General features: G+C 35.7%; 2 protein-coding genes across 2 annotated transcripts in view; both read left to right on the forward strand.

The window, feature by feature from the left end:
* Positions 1–14797, forward strand: part of LOC123318078 (BAI1-associated protein 3) — a 75737-nt gene extending 60940 nt beyond the window's left edge. Inside the window, exons 8-19 of the mRNA XM_044904779.1 lie at positions 171–336; positions 4656–4778; positions 4840–5029; positions 5108–5293; positions 5365–5477; positions 6168–6376; positions 6710–6986; positions 7045–7372; positions 7441–7739; positions 9020–9355; positions 9516–9888; positions 11660–14797. Of these exons, the coding sequence (XP_044760714.1) occupies positions 171–336; positions 4656–4778; positions 4840–5029; positions 5108–5293; positions 5365–5477; positions 6168–6376; positions 6710–6986; positions 7045–7372; positions 7441–7739; positions 9020–9355; positions 9516–9888; positions 11660–11754 (2695 nt within the window). The 3' untranslated portion in view covers positions 11755–14797. The remainder of the gene's footprint in view (positions 1–170; positions 337–4655; positions 4779–4839; positions 5030–5107; positions 5294–5364; positions 5478–6167; positions 6377–6709; positions 6987–7044; positions 7373–7440; positions 7740–9019; positions 9356–9515; positions 9889–11659) is intronic.
* Positions 14798–15418: 621 nt separating this feature from the next.
* Positions 15419–16834, forward strand: LOC123313609 (methylosome subunit pICln). The gene is made up of 5 exons (XM_044898565.1): positions 15419–15615; positions 15666–15808; positions 15896–16044; positions 16111–16261; positions 16543–16834. Exons 1-5 carry the CDS (start codon positions 15497–15499, stop codon positions 16656–16658), a joined length of 678 nt encoding a protein of 225 aa, XP_044754500.1. The 5' UTR covers positions 15419–15496; the 3' UTR covers positions 16659–16834.
* The last annotated feature ends 88 nt before the right edge of the window (positions 16835–16922 follow it).

Raw genomic sequence — 16922 nt, forward strand, 5'->3', positions numbered from 1 at the left:
ATTCTTCTAACCTCAAGAATCTACTGTTGAAATACATGTACGAGTCAAAGACCTCCCTGTGTAGAAATTGAAATTAAAAAAAATACACAGAAAAAAATTACGCAGATGAGAATGAACTTGTGTGGTCTCGGAACTTCTATTCGTTTGAAATCTGACCTTCTTTTTTCCAGCGACATTGACGACATAAACGGCGATTCCCTCCATTTAGACATATGGGATCATGACGATGAAAGTTCTGTCCTTGAAGCAGTGAGCAAACTGAACGAAGTGCGTGGAGTCCGTGGCTTAGGCAGATTCTTCAAGCAGGTTTGCCAGTCTGCTCGTCAGAGCTCACAGGTAATATTTAGAATTTCATCCCCTTCGAAGTGAAACTTCAGCAAATATTGAACAAATGTAGCTGATATTGGAGTAAAGAGGGTTTTCTAGAGGATATTTTTATGGACAATTTTTCGATAGTTAAGAGAACCTAGTTCAACGAGAGAAAAAAGCAGAACGGAAACATTTTATTAATTTAAAGGGAAATTTTGAATTTTGCTCTATTCACATAGCATTATCGAACTATTTATTTTTAACTCCATTCACTTTTATTTTAGCAATTTGACACATTTTCACTCTGTATAGAACGAAAATGTGGGATTAACGCTTGTCAAAACATTTTTGGGTTTTAAATCAACGCTATGTTGCCTGTTCTACGTAGAAGTTTCTGTTATTACGTATTTTATCACAATGTCGAATCTCTCCGAAAAATAGGTGAGGAACATAATTGAAGTTTATACAAATTGATTGAAGGCATACCAAATCCAGTTATTTGCATGGAAAATACAAGAGATCAGTATAATATCATAGTATGCACTAACTTCAGGAGAGTTATTGTTCCTTATCTTCTTTGGCTAAAGTTTGATTACGTTACATCAGTTGTAGATTTCAAAAATATTAACCCGAAGATGGAATGCATATGATGCAGTGGTAGGGAATGGGTATCTCCCGAAGGAATTGAAAGATAATTAGAAGAATGTTAAATTCTTCAACAAAAATCATCTTGTATCAATATAAGTAAAAGAGGAAGTTTCAAGCCAACATGAACTTCACTTTTCAACAAAAATTTCACATGAATAAGCAATTAACAGGACAACTGGCGCGTATTTGTGGCTGTTCATCTTAATACATTCAGATAATAATAATAATTAGGTATTTATTGGTACCTTAAGACATAAACAATGTATAGGACAAGTCAAATGAAAAATAGAAAATTCAATTCTCGGGAACTTATTCAACGATGGCATTCATCGAAAATCCTGTAGTAAACTTTTCGCATTAATTCACTCAAACATAAAATTCTCAAATGCCACCACTTTTTTTGGGTCTCCCTATAGAAGGAAATTCTTTGTCATCCTCTACATTCACAATCTTTCTGATTGTGGAAATATTCATCTGAAATATAAGTCGTTTAGTTTCAGATGAAACTCTACATAAATTCTCTTACATTGAATAGGTTCGCTACCGTCTGACGTATTGTGGATTTTAGAATATCAGGAGATAACTATTTGAATGAGCGTATCTGAATTCTAAATAGCACTTCCTGAAACCCTGTCTCTTTTTTCAATCACTTTCGGCATTTTCGTAATAAAAATTTATATTAGTTGTGGCAACATTAACGACTTTTCATGAGTGCCAGCCAACTTTACTCCGTTCTAGTTACAAAAACTTGAGAAAATTATTTCATGGCCAACCGACTGCCAAAATAAATGTGAATGGAGTATAGTTCAACGAGAGAAAAAAACAGTTCAACGGAAATTTGAGAATGACGTGAATATTTTTTTAATTTAAAGGGAAATTTCGAATTCTGCTCTATTCATATAGCATTATCGAACTATTTTCATGGTTGTAACTGGATTTCTAGTACATAACTGAACCGATTCCATCGTTTTCACGTTCCATCTAGCATCCCATTCCATTCTCTCAAATATTTCATCACATATTCGAACGGGTACCGAGGAAGGAATTTACTCCGGATGGTATTTTCCATGAAAAAATATTCCGCTGGAAAAACTCCCGCAATTTCTGGCGAAAGGTCCGCGTAACCCAAATTCCCGGCTAGAAATAAAACGGTAGGTATTAAATCTGACAATTCCGAGGATAAGTGCAGTTAGCGTAAAAATGTTGAAGCTGGAGATGTTTAGTTTGCCCGCCTCCACCATGCTACATCATTTTATCGCCGAGAGACAGCTTCGGTACGATATTAAACAGGCGGCGCCCAGTGGCACTTTAGAGCGAGTAAATCGTCCCAAATCTGGGGAAACAAGATCCGCAATTCATCATAATTCCAGGCACGAGCAGTCTTCCAACGGGTTCACATGCGATAAATTCGAGTTTATTGGACAACAAGATTTTCCTGTACTCTATGTGAATGGGAGATGTGAGGAGGGTTGGTGTTTACACGCTCCCAACACGAATCATTCATCTATTCAACGTTTTCGTTGATTCGTCTTGAAAGCGAGACTTGGAATTATAGTTTTTTGACATTCCAGACGAAATTTCCAAGAGAAAAAGGGAAGATTTCCCAACTGTTAGGAAATATTCATTTCCTTACAGTTATGATATTTCCTTACAGTAAGGAAATGAATATTTCCTAACAGTTGGGAAATCTTCCCTTTTTCTCTTGGAAATTTCGTCTGGTATGTCAAAAAACTATTATCCAAGTGAGAAATGATATTTCCTTACAGTTGTTAGTGTTCTTCATAAATTCTTCAAGGAATTAATTGATATTTTGAAAATCTCAATGCATCGCAAAATGCATGTCAAAATCAGTTTGTTTTACCTATTTACAGTTATTTGACAGTACATTTGTTGAAAATTGGAGGAACATTATTAGAACTACGAGAAAAAATTCGGAAAACATGCGAGGTAGTAGGGTGATGTTGAATATTTTGTACTGTGAAAATTTTATTTGCCACCTCAACCTTATTGTTAAGATATTCTTCGATATATCCTTCAGCAACGTTTGATGATTTCCATCCGCCATGCCTCTTTAAACTAGTTATGTTGGCACCAGAGTCAACCAATATTATTGCAGAAGATCGACGAAAGCAGTGACTAGTATATTCTGTCGGATTTTAATTAATAAAAGTGTAATCTGAACCTTGTAAATCACCTCAATCATTGAATTTTCTTCATCTGGAACTTCCTGGATAAACTTTTCGATTTCTTTCTTCGCTAAAATATTAGATTTCTTTGCCTTATAGCCTTGAACTTGCCCTTTCAATAAAGAACGAAGTTTTAAATATGTAGATATATCTACATCGTGTTTCATTGCAAGGGTTGAATTCAACATTGAATAATTGGCCCACAATGTTGAAGATTTCATCTTTAAACGAAGGTCTAGGAAGTATGCCATTACAAAACATATTCCGAGAAATAACTCGTATTTTCACTCTTGCGATAGTCCATAAAGTGTTTTTATGCATATACGTACTTTTCTTCTTGATTTATTTGGCAATAATCGTACTGAAGCAGTAGTCTCTGCCTCAACTAGCTCTGAGGAAATCCCCGAAATAGAAAATTCATCAGCACTTATCATTTTACACTGTTTTTTTTTCGAAAACACCAGCAATTAAATGTATATATATCATGTTCATATCAATTCAATCAATTTCATAACGAATTTCAAAGCACCATCTATTTATGAATGAAAAAATTCGCGATTTTTTCAAAACTAAAAAAATATCTGTAGAATTTCAAACGATCTGAAGAAAGACAGTAAGTTTACCTCGTAGAAAAAGCCACATTCCTACACTCTGTGTTATCAATCTTCACAGTCCAGAAATATTAGGCTTTTCCCAACCGGTGAACAATGTACTATTTCTCTCTCGTAAAATTTCCATAGTGTACTTCATATCCGAAGGTACAGCCATCTGCTTGCTCTTCATTTATAAAGTTCAGATGTGTTTCATTAGAGGAATATATATACTGTCATAATATAAAAATACAATAATAAAGATTCATCCGGTTTCTGTGAAAACTTTAGACGTATTAGAGTCCAAGGAACGACAATTTATGCCTTACATCAAGCTGAATATGAGAGCCATCATTTGTCTGACTTACCACGTGCCTCCTCATATTTTATAGAACTGCACGATCTCATAAAAATAAAAATACACATCCGATGTAGGACATAAACACGAATTCCATTACACTTCAGGAAAATTGAAAACACGTGGAATATAATTGGAACTCCCGCTATACATTTCCTTTGAAACGGCTCTCTATTCCTTGTATAACAAGGTCTGTGAAGACGGAATAGGAGAAGGTCGTATTTATCTTTCCATATTTGATGAGAGAAATCAAAGAAAGGTGCCTATCATGTTGATTCACGTGACAGTGTATTCGTTTCATCTTTTTCAGGGGGAAATTTTCGTTTTGGAATTGAATAAAATGATACGGATCTCTTTGCATATTCGTATCGCTTGTTCTCTAACGTTCGAACAATTTTTAAGATTCATTGGAATGCGATCATGCAACGAAATTATCATTTGATAAAATAATAAAGACTAGAGTAAAGTAAAGGTTGATATAATAAGTAAAAATTAGCAACCAGCATCAGTAGAAGTTTTATGAAACATGTTTAAAATACTTTCTATACATGCTTGTATATTTAGGATGATTTCCTGGGATGTGTAACTATACCCCTTCAAGAAATTCCATCAACAGGGTTAGAAGGCTGGTTCAAACTTGAAGCGAGGTCACAAAGGAGTTCTGTACAAGGAAGAATTCGTCTTAAGGTAGACAAAACTATATTCCACTCAGGAATATATTCGCAATAACGAAAATATTTCCATCTAGATCTGGCTCTCAACGCGAGAGAACCATGGTGCATCAGACGAGGATAACTGGAGCGAACTCATGCAACACGAGGGTTTATACAAAACTTTCGTGGATTACGAACTTAGGAATTGTACCCGGGAAACTTGGACTTGGAATGGAGATCTCCCAGGGCCTGCACTCACTATTTTGCATCAGCACGCTGTTCAAGGTAGGCTTTCGAAGCTAGGATAATTCCTCTGAAGATTTGAGAATTTCATTTCTTATATGTAACTAATAATGATTTCAGGAGATCTGTCGGATCTACAGATGGCAGCAGTTCGTTTCGTAGCAGCTTCTGGTATTTACCTAAAGCATTCCCTGAACCCTCGATGGATGTATCAACTTCTGACAGATATCGAAAACTCCTGGCCTAATTCCTCCTTAACAAGGGAGGAAGAGATGTGGTTAGCAGAGAAATTCACTGCAATGCAAGGTGAATTGAAATTATTTCATATCAGTAGCAAGCCGACAGTGACGCAATTTTTTTTATCTCTCTCCTAACAGAAAGATGGTTGCAGCAATTGCGGCATCACAGGCAGCTCTTTCCTGCTCTCCACCCTCCATCTTTAGCACGGTTAGAGTACATTTTGAGGTGCCTGGCTTACCTGTCGAACATGGTTTGTATAAGTCATAAATATTCTGATGCCTATTGCTTTCTTTTTTCGAAAGTCTAATTTCGACACGCGTATCTCCAAAAATGGTCATCGTAGATCTGAATGTGATACATAGTCTAAAAGAACAACTCTTTTAGTAATCAATCTCGGAATTTCATCAACTTCAGTGCTACCATTAAGTCTTGACAACTATTTAACTGTCTCCATATTTTTGGGAATTTTTCGAAGGCCAACTTTCGAGTCGCGCATCTTCCAGGATAATCATCGTACATTTAAATGTGATACATATTCTGAAAGAGCAACTTTTCTAGTAATAAATCTGAAAATTTCATCCATTTCGGCACAACCGTTCGGTCTTGAGAAAGTTTTAACTGACCCCATCTTTTTGGGAATTTTTCGAAAGTCATCTTTAGAGTAATTTATCTTCCAGGAAAATTATCGTAGATCTCAACGTGATACATATTCTGAAAGAGCAACTGTTCTAGTAATAAATCTGAGAATTTCATCCATCTCGGCACAACCGTTCGGTCTTGAGAGAGTTTTTACTGACCCCATCTTTTTGGGAGATACTCGTGTATCTGCCAGAAATGTCATCGTAGATCTACATATGATACATACTCTGAAAGAGCTTGATATGTATGATTATAATCAACTAAAAGATCTGGTTTGTCTTAAATATAAAACGCATTTCAGAAGTCATTCTGGAAATGCTGCCCCTTCAACAAAGAGATCAGGGGAGAAATTGTGGCCACACTCAGAAAAGGTACTCCGGAATGGTTCAATTGTTTGAAATCGGTCGTGATGCCAACTGATGAATACGACAACACGTTCGTAGATTTCTGCACAGAAGTTTACGTCCATTTGGAACATGGACTGTCTCATTATCATCCGTTATTCGAAGGGTAAGTTCATTTCATTAGATCAGATTTGGGTCCACTGGCTGAATCGACCCTGGTGGTGCAAATCCATTCTGGACCAGTTCAGGACGATCTTGCAATTCAGCTGTCTCCTTATTCAATCTGCTGACAAGATTATGAATACATACAGTGTTTGTATTGGCTGTGCCCCTCAGCATTCTTACAAGGATATAACAATCAGCTTGTAAAAGCTGCAGGAGCTTCTTGGTTCTGCTTATGCGAGCCTGGAGGATTCTCTGCTTCTAGGAGTTCAGTTATTCTCAATCAAAAGAGCAAATAAGAATCTTGCTCACCCTCAATAAAGCTTTCTTTTTTCAGGACCAATGGAATACCGTATTTCAGTGTGATATTCAAACAGATCGATAAACTCATGTCAGACGAAGTTATAACTTTCCTCAATCAGAACGAGCATCCAGACTTAGCCTACAGCCGTTTGATATTTTCGGTTTACCTTGAGGTGAAAGATCTTGCTAGCTTCGGTCACAACTTGCCTTCGGGAGGGGATCACAAACTTCTGCTGCCCAAGTGTCACGAATGGTTCGAGCCATCTGTCAGCTGTTGGTTGGACGTCTGCAAGGCTAAGGCTCTTCAAAGGGTACGAAGTTCACTATTCATCCTCTGAACATTTTGAAGAAGTTCATCTTGATCCATAGGTTAGGGTATCGGTAGAACTCCAAAAACCCTGCGAGGGCGATAAGATAGTCAAGCACAGTTCATCGGCCGTAGACGTGGTAGCCATGTTCTGTCATCTGAGGGATTTTTGGAGGTTGCTCCAGTGGCCTAAGGCGGTACAGTCAATCTCCCTATTATCGCAACTTCTAGACTGCATATGCTCTGCAGCTTTACTCTACGCGGACATCATCTATCAGGGTCTTATGGAAACTGGATATTTCGACAGACTGGGGCCTTTCAGCGTATGCGAAGACATGTGCACGGCACTGAACAACTTAGAATATGTATATAAATTTGTATCGTTATTAGGTGAGTTGAAAAATTTTATATTGCAATCTTATCTTCGTGTATGACAATTATTCGATGAACTTTTTCAGAAAACTATTTCGATTTCGTCACTCTTGAATCCATAGCCAGCGAATCCCAATTTTTCACCCTGAAGAATCAACTAGAAGGTACTTCGAGTCAATTTCAACTGCGGATGACGGATATCATCCAGAGAGTGGGACCACAGATGCAGGAAACGTTGAGGAAAACTATGTTTCATGTGGCTTGGTCGCCAGATACTCTGCCTACCAATCAGGCTGTGGAACCGCTTTTCGACTATTTGCATTCCCATCTTCAGCTGCTGAATTTGTATCTGCTACCGCAAAATTTTCAAAAAGTTCTATTAGAGGTGGGTGAGATTTTCGTTGTTTTTGAATGTATCGATAGGTAGTTATTTTTTCGTCATATTTTAGTTAGTTTTTGATGCCGATTATTAATTTTTTTTTCGATTTCATTTGTAATAATGAGGTTTGTTGATTTTCTGTCCATTGTCTTCCTTGAATTATTGGATGTTCAATTTGAAATACGAGGATATATTGAAAAATTCTTAGCCTACTATAGAACCAAATAAAATTTCAAGGTCAAAATAATTCATTACTCAACATATCTCCTCTTAAATGGATACATTTATTACGGCGAACCTGCAACGTCTCTACACTTTAAAAAAAAATGTTTCTTCTCGTTCTGCAAACCAGACCTCCACAGCTTTCATAACCTCCTCGTTGGAAGAAAATTTACGACCTTTTAACCTCTTTTTCAGTTGAGGAAAGAGATGATAGTAGGATGGAGCCGAATGTGGTGAATAAGGGGGGGTGTTCTAGTAATTCAAACCCTAAATCACGAATTTTTTGCATGGCAACATGAGATTTGTGTGCAGGGGCGTTGTCCTGCAAAAACAAAACACCTTTGGATAGCTTTCAGCGTCTTCTCTCTTTAATTTTCTCCCGAAAAGTGGTCAGAAATGTCGCATAGTAATCTCCGGTTATTGTTCTACCCTTATCCAAAAAATTAATCATGATTACTCCATGGCAATCCCAAAAAACTGAAGCAAGAACTTTTCCAGCTGATTTTTGGACACGAAACTTCTTAGGTCTTGGAGAACCAGAGTGTCGTCATTCCATCGATTGTTGCTTTGTTTCTGGATCGTAGAAATGTACCCAAGTCTCATCCATAGTAACAATTCGGTTTAAGAAGTCTACATCGTATTCAAATCGAGCACAGATCGAACGCGATGCTTCTGCCCTTGCACGCTTTTGGTCAACATTCAAACATTCCCGATCGGTCATCATCTTAGCAATGGAAAATTTACCTCTTTTGAAGCTTGCAGTCCAATTTTTCACTGTCGCATACGAAGGACATTGATCACCAAGGGTATTGATGATGGCTCGTTACTCCAACTTTTCTATTTTCACATTTTCGGTGGACATCTTCTTTCTTTTAATTTATTGCGTAACTCTGGTTTACTCCTTCGACCTCAAACTTTACACTGACACTTCTAATGAGTTATTGTTCGTTGCTATGGTAACGCAATATTTTTTATGCATGGAACTGGTCTAGGCTAACCAGATATCAATACATCCTCGTATTTGTCGATTTATGTTTGAGTGCTTTTTCACTGCTGGTTTTCAGGTGTGGGAATACACTCTAGCAGAACTGAGCCACCAAATGGACACCGGAGCTACTAGCGACGACCTGCCTTCCACCTTTCACGATAGACTCTACGGCGCCCTGGAATTGATGACCGAATTTTTCTACAGCGACGGACAAGGTCTTTCCTTCGACAGCATACATTCCGAAAGCTTCTATCGCATCGAACAAAGACTGCAGTATCATCGTACCGATACCGACAAACTTATCGAAAAATTCTACAACCAAAGATTGGAAGAACAGAACACCATCACCAGTAGTCCATACGGTGTCCTTGCTGTGAGGGCTTACTTCAACCATGACTCGCTCTGCGTCGAGGTCAGTATTTTTATTACTTAAAACCATTCACATAGGTTTAACCTGCATACGGGGAGTACCGTGGATCAATGGAGTGTAGAGAGGGGAAGATCTATAGGTCAAAGCTCCCCAAAAGGGTTTGATGATCATTGTTATTCAAAATTTCGGTCTCCTTTCCCAGGTCCTTCACGCCAGGGACATAATCCCTCTAGACCCCAACGGTTTCAGCGATCCTTTCGTCATAATCGAACTGTTACCTCATAAGATATTCCCGCACTGCAACGAACAACAGACGAACGTGCACAAGAAGACGCTGAACCCCATCTTCGACGAGTGCTTCGAGTTCAGCGTGTCGCTGGACCAATGTCGATCCCAGGGGGCGATGATAGCCTTCACCGTCATGGATCACGACGTCCTTACGGCCAACGATTTCGCAGGGGAAGCCTTTTTGGCCTTGGGAAGCATACCAGGCATAGCTGGCACTGGACCTGGAGTGGATAATTTCCACGGATTGAAACCCGTGGAGTTGATACTGATGCAGCAACACCAAAGAAGTACGTATAGACTTATATTTGTCCTTAATATAAGTCCCAACAAAATTTTTTGATGAAAGTCTGTTTTTTCATTGATTCGATGGCGTAGATTACGATGCTGCGATTAGTTTTTCCCCAGCTCTCCTAGTTTGGATAAAAATCGACTAAAACCGGAAAAATTCAGAACAATAGGTCAACTTTGGAAAGCTGTAGCTAATAGGAAAATGATTTTTGATAAATGCTGATTTTTTGGTTATAGATTGGTTCTTTGAGAACACAAAGAGCCATTTTTCATGACTATATCGCGAAAACTCTAGATTTTATGATTTTTTCGCGAAGTCCAATTTTCCGGATTTTCCGGCGCTGATATCCCGGAAAATAATTTTTTTTTTAATTTTCTGACAACAGATTCGTAATCTACGCCCTCGAATTAAAGTAAAAACAAATTTTTATATGAATAGGAGAAATTTCATATTTTGACAAAATTTCCATACATGCATTAAAAAATTTCAATTTTTCGAGGAAAATTTTTTCTCTTCAATTTGGATGAAACTTGGTTTTTTGAGTGAATCAAGGGCGTAGATTACGATTCTGTCATCAAAATTTTTTAATAAAATTTAATTTTTGAGATATCGGCTCCGGAAAATCAGGAAAATCAGACCTTATTCGCGGAAAAATACACAGGATGAGTCTTTGACTCGTACGAATATTTTAACAGTGGATTCTTGTGGTCAAAAGAAACACTTTTTTTCTATATTAGGAATACTTTTTTTTACAAAACGTTCAAATATTCATTAGATAGCGTCCGACTTAGTTTCAAGAGTTGGGTTTCTTGAATTTTTGGTATTTTCATGGTACGTAATGATCATAATGCAAAAACTAGAAGACGTGGGTGATATCTTGTGTTCGAAAAAATTCATCAAATGAATGAAAAACTATATTCCGAAATTCATTTCATTCTATAGAGCCGTTTGTGAGATAGATCTAGAAATAACATTTTTTTATGATTTTCCAACAGCCTGTATCTTTCAAACCGAGCCAATTCGAAAAAAATGGTAAGGGAAAAAAGTGTTTCTTTTGGCCTCAGGAATCTACTGTTAAAATGGTTGTACGAGTCTAAGATTCTCTCTGTAGAATTTGAATGAAATGAAATGAGATCGAAAACACTGGAATTTAACTATCAAGGTTTGAATTCGATTGTGATATTTTCAAAATTAATGCGCATTCATCAGATTGTCAAATATTCAATTAAAAAAAAAATTATGTAACACCATATAAGCGTTGATAACTCAAATCCATTCCCAGCATATAAGTGAAAGAAGAATCATATGCTGATGAGGCAATATACATATATTTCGTAGTTCCAATAGCATTTCAGAGTTGGTTTAAAGAAACAGTTTCCATATACTAGAAAGAAAGTAAATAAACGTACTTGTTCTGCAGGGTGTCAATGAATAGTTGCAAAACAATTTAATTTGTCGAAAAAAATAGTGTGGATCTTTTATGAGATGTTAATATTTGACACAAATAAAATGTAATAATGGCAAAGGAAATAAAGACAATTTTTTGTGCACTATACTGGCAGTACTGATAGCTATACATATTTGATGGAGAAACAAACCAAAAACTCACCTCTTTACACATAGACTTGCAATACCTGGACTTTCTAATTTATCAGCATTGATTCGAAGGAAAAAATACAGCCCTCTGAAAATAATTTTCAATATTAGTCCTGATAAGTCCATTTCTATTTTCACAATCACGTTAATCAATATTTTCAACATTTTTTCAGATCACCCTATATTGCAGATACTGGAATCGAGAACTGGAGATCGTCTGGCCTCTGATTTCGTGAGAAAACAAAAGCTGAGGTTTGCGGTCAAATAAAATCCTAGCTAATTATAACCAATCAATACAATAATTATCCTTCATAAAAATCGTCGACTGATGTGAATCTCGAAAAAAAAATGAAAATATTTACGTGAATCTATCAGAAACGGTCCCTACACGAATTCTCTTCGTTGGTGTTCATTTCCGACAATTTCTGATAACACTAGGCAATACGGAATTTATATTATGAAAGCGACAATACGAATTTGTTCTAAGGGAAAAATAATGATATGAAATATCCCCTATAGGGTAGATTTAACTAAGGGTAAGGGAAAACATAACGAATAATCATAAAACAACGCTAGTTAAAAAACATTTTATTCCCCTCCTGCCCACTTGTCCATGCTTCGTAGTGTTTGCACAGGTCTGGCCTCAGATGAGAGCGCTCGTAAGTAGAAGGTGTTTTGAATGGTTCGTATTATCTAGTCTAGACGGATTTTGGATGAAGGATTGAGATGAGTATCAAATTATCCTACCAGTTAAACCTATGAAGCATAGAGTTATATTGTTCAATGAAATTGAAGTGCTGAAGAAAATCCTGCGTAGACGAAGGTAGTGAACAATTTTTTGAAACTTCCCAAAGGCCTTTTTTATAGTATGTATATCTGATGTGTGGATATATTTTGGTGTGGATAATGAAATACACCCTCTAATTAGATCCGCACCGACTTTTGGAAATAAAAAAATTATACTTAATTAAAATCAAGACTTTCAAAAAGTCATCGATGAAATTAAAACGTAATGGCTAAAAATATGCTTTGTCAACGAGGCTCTTTGACAGCTGAGGCCCTTGATCTAAATATTGCCCCCCTTGCCTAATGTTATCTAATTTTGATGGAACTTTTCGTATGTTGTTGATGAAACCTTAATGGATGTGACGCAGACCTCTTTTTGAATATCATCACCATAAATCGATCTTTCTTGGGAAATAATGGTTGTAATTAGTGAGTAAACTAAATCACCAATGCTATTTTTTCTACGTAAGGTCCACCTGGACTCTCATTCCTATTTCCATTTTACTATTGTAAATAGATTCATATTTTTATAAGGCGGATAAATTGAATACCCGAGATATCAGATGAATAGTGCGGAATTCAGTTTATTCGGGCAAAAAGTATCTCAACACTACTGTAGTTATTTTTATACCTTGTGATGCCTAACAACTGTTGTTTATCGGGTTAAATTTTGTGCTAATCAAAAATCTTCAGGAATATTGGGAAGATAAATATTTAAATATTATTTCGGGCAAAATCACAATCATTGTATCACGATTTTCATAACTGGCATCTGTTGATAGGTTTTTCACGAACTGAACGTTTGTTTCTTAAAGCGCTACCGAAACATTTCTGCATCATTGTACCTCCTTCAGGATTATGTATCAATATTCTTTTGAAATGAAGAGAATTACTTTCTTACGAGAGCCTGATTGGACATGCAGAAGAAAAATTACAATTCCTGTTTGAACAATCAAATATACCTGATTTTTAGTTCGAACTGATAATTATACATAATACAGCACAAAACACAAGATACATAAGATATACAATAACTATTTTATTGACAGTTCAAACTGACAATTATGTATGCTAGTTCGAACAGGTGATTATATAATATTTTTTCTTCATCTCCAATAGGCTATTTTGTCATTTTTTTCATCACTAATGAAGAAAAATATGTTAATGTTTATAAATTTTTGATTCGACTACATATTTCGAGCGTTTAGGGCCTGTACTTTCGGATCTTTCGGTTTACTTGAATATCGGACGATAAATGGATTTGTTATTTGATAGTATTATATGTTTTGTTGCATGCTATTGTTGAATTGGAAAAGTATTAGATTTTAAGGAACTGTTGATTCTTTACAGTATTGAATATTTTATCTGACCTAATTATCGTAACAATTTTGGACTGAAATTTTGTTACATCCTTCATCATATTCCAAACATTTATATGATATGAATCGTCGTTGTATATAAGCTTGCTTTAGCGACTGTAAAATTGAAAAAATGAAACTGTCCAGAGTATCCCCTGCAAGGTATAAGACCTCTGATCTACCTACTTTCCAAACATATCATAATGACTTTTCTCCACAGGGTGTGTTATACTGAAAAATTCTCCAATCCTCTAAAGATATTTTTCTGCTATATTTATCATAGGAATTGCAACGAAAGGTATATTTATTATGGAGAGACACCAGAAAATGATGACTATTTTGTGAATATTGAATTTATCTTCATACTTCATATCCACCAAGACGGGGCACTTGACCGTATCCTTGAAATTTATTGCAAATTGTTGAGTATCAAAAGCATCAAGAAGGGATTTTTGGATTGACTGTTTCGAAAAAATATCATGAACTAACTAAATGACATACCCTTATAACTTTCCAATTCTCTGACAAAAATTAGTCTTTTATATCACTTATTTATCATAATGTCCTTTGTCTCGTTTTTCATTCTCAAATTCGAACTAATAATAATTTAGGTAAAAGTGGACCAACGTACAACGACAAACATTCTTTGACAATCCCATAAAAAATTTCACAATCACCGAATGAAAAGAACTGATATAATTTGGAATGAATTTTCAATTCGTCTGTGCCCTATTGTGTTGTGAACAGGTTTTGATCATTTAGTAACCATTTTCTCTTACATGAATTGAAAAAAAGAGGTAGAAGTCACCCTTGGATTCTGAGATATGTCATCAAAGTATTTACTCGGATTAGTACATGAAATAACTAAGGAAAATTAATATTTCAAAGCTTAGCTACGTAATGATATCTGACTCTCCAAAGGTGGCTTCTTTTTTTGTAAATCTCTATATTATCTCTTACTCTGAGAAATTTAAAGTATCACTGTTATATCAATAAGCTTCAACTTCCAAGGCAATCAGATTCAATCATCACACACTTCATCGAGCTTACTGTACTCTATGTCAATTGAAATCAAACTATGTATTCCTTATAGGATTTTTTCTTTATGTGATATACACCATGTTATATGTATTTGTCTGAAGAATGCTAATAAATTATTATCATCCGTTTACTTTTTGAATTGTATCCTAGACCTTCGGCGACTATGAAAGTTTTATTTGCAACTTTTCATTTTCGATTGAACTTGGAAATGTGCTGTAGTCATTTTTCCTTATGCATTGAAATCATTGAACTCGATAAAGAGTTCAATGATTGAAAATTGAAATAAATATTGTTTACTTACATGAATCGTATGTAACGAATTTCAAAAAATGTCTTTGAGATTTAAAATATCAGAGAAATGAACAATAGCTCATCTCGTTGAAGTCTATATTTACTTTTTTTGTAAATAATAGAAGTTTTTCTATGACAGAATAGAATATCCCTCGAAATTAAGTACAATTTCCAGAGTTTCAAGGGAGCCTTAATTCACTCGTTCAAAAATGTTCGAATGAAAACTGGTGGATCTTTGCAAGGAGACTGCATCCAAAGATTACAATCCTCTTTGCATTAACTTATTACGATAGGGCTAGAAAGTTAATCTTTTGAACTCATACACTAAAATCAAAAATTGCCTGTTCTTTGCTTTTTCAAATTTAATTCATTCCCTCATCTGCAATCTTCAACTGAGGCCAGAAAGCTTTTCTATGACATTGTGTGAAGCTGAAAAACTGTATTGAATTTCCTTTTCGATGCTCTTTGACGTTTGTTGTTGCCGGCTGTTGAATTAATTCAACTTTAATTATTCAAATTTAAAGAACTCCCATAATGGTTATAGTCACTTCATTTTTACATCCTGAATCTCCCATCAGATTTGCCGAGAGAAACGTTCGTGCTTTTCTCAACAAGAAGGATTTAGGAAATGGAACTCTATACATAAGTGAAAGGTTTGTTTTTTTCTGATTTTCCATCAAATATTCACCGTAATCATTTCTAGAACACTCAGTTGGCAATCGAGGGATGACAAAGGTTTTAAAGTGGATTACGAAGACATTTCTCTACATGCAACAACCAAAGATCCTACTATTTACTCTGAAGAATGTGTTTATGTTTTGCTAGACAACCGCTTATCTTTACCAGGTAAAACATCTTTCATATGATTTTATGCTAAAATAAATTGATTGAAGTAATATTCATAACGCCAAAATAAAAAATTTGTTTCTATAGGTCTTGAACAAGCTTCTAATATCAATGAAGATGCTGAAAGTAGTAGCGATGATGAAGAAAAGTCCGAATCGAATGTATCTGAACTTTTATTCATCCCAGAAACTTCAGCCTCCATCATGGCAATATATGAAGCTATTTCAGTTTGTCAGGTATGAAGTTAACCTAGTATGCTTAAGATACACAGTTGTAAACAATAACTTGTTGCTTCCTTCAAGGCACTGAATCCAGATCCACAAGATATAGATGACGACGAGGATCATTTATATGAAGATGCAAATGAAGATCATCTTTATGAGGATGCTGATGAAGATATGGAAGAGTTTCATGAGACAGAAGAGGGAGATATTCATGCTGGAGGTGATGCAGGTAGGATATATTTCTGATCATTTTTTATTCTTATAATTGGAAATTTGAGTTGGGAAATGGTTATGGATCTTGATAAAGTTGATAACGTATCATGGCATGGTTCTAATCTAACCTTAAAACTGTAAGGAATGGAGCACTTCCATGAGCTGTCAAAGTTGTTGGTTGCTATTGGTTACTGTGTCTGTCGTTTGGTTGCCAACGGTTTTGACAATTCGTGACAGTGCCCATATAAGGCATTGACATAACATAATTAAGAACTTGAAACATTTAAAATTTTTCAGCTGTAGATAATCTCGCACATAACTTAGGGCAAAATAATATTAGCGATGAAAACTATGCCATTTGCCATAATGGAAATGGAGATATAGAAGACGAAGAGTTTGAAGATGCCGATTAAGATTCCTCCACATTCACGAGTTATGACATAAATTTTGTACTGTATAATATTTATCGAATAAGTTTTTATATCATTGATCCAATATAATTTGAACTATGGGCGCCATTGCTAAGATCATTCATATTCTGCCAAATGTATTAGCGTATGTAATAAATTCAATGGTTCTTGATGTTTTATTTGACTTTTTTTATTGCAACTTGAGAGTATGCCCTTCTTGTCAAAAATGAAGGCTTAATTTTTGAATGAAGCTCCTAACCTAAAAGT

The sequence above is a fragment of the Coccinella septempunctata genome, chromosome 1, assembly GCF_907165205.1.
Source record: "Coccinella septempunctata chromosome 1, icCocSept1.1, whole genome shotgun sequence".
NCBI classification, from domain to species: domain Eukaryota; kingdom Metazoa; phylum Arthropoda; class Insecta; order Coleoptera; family Coccinellidae; genus Coccinella; species Coccinella septempunctata.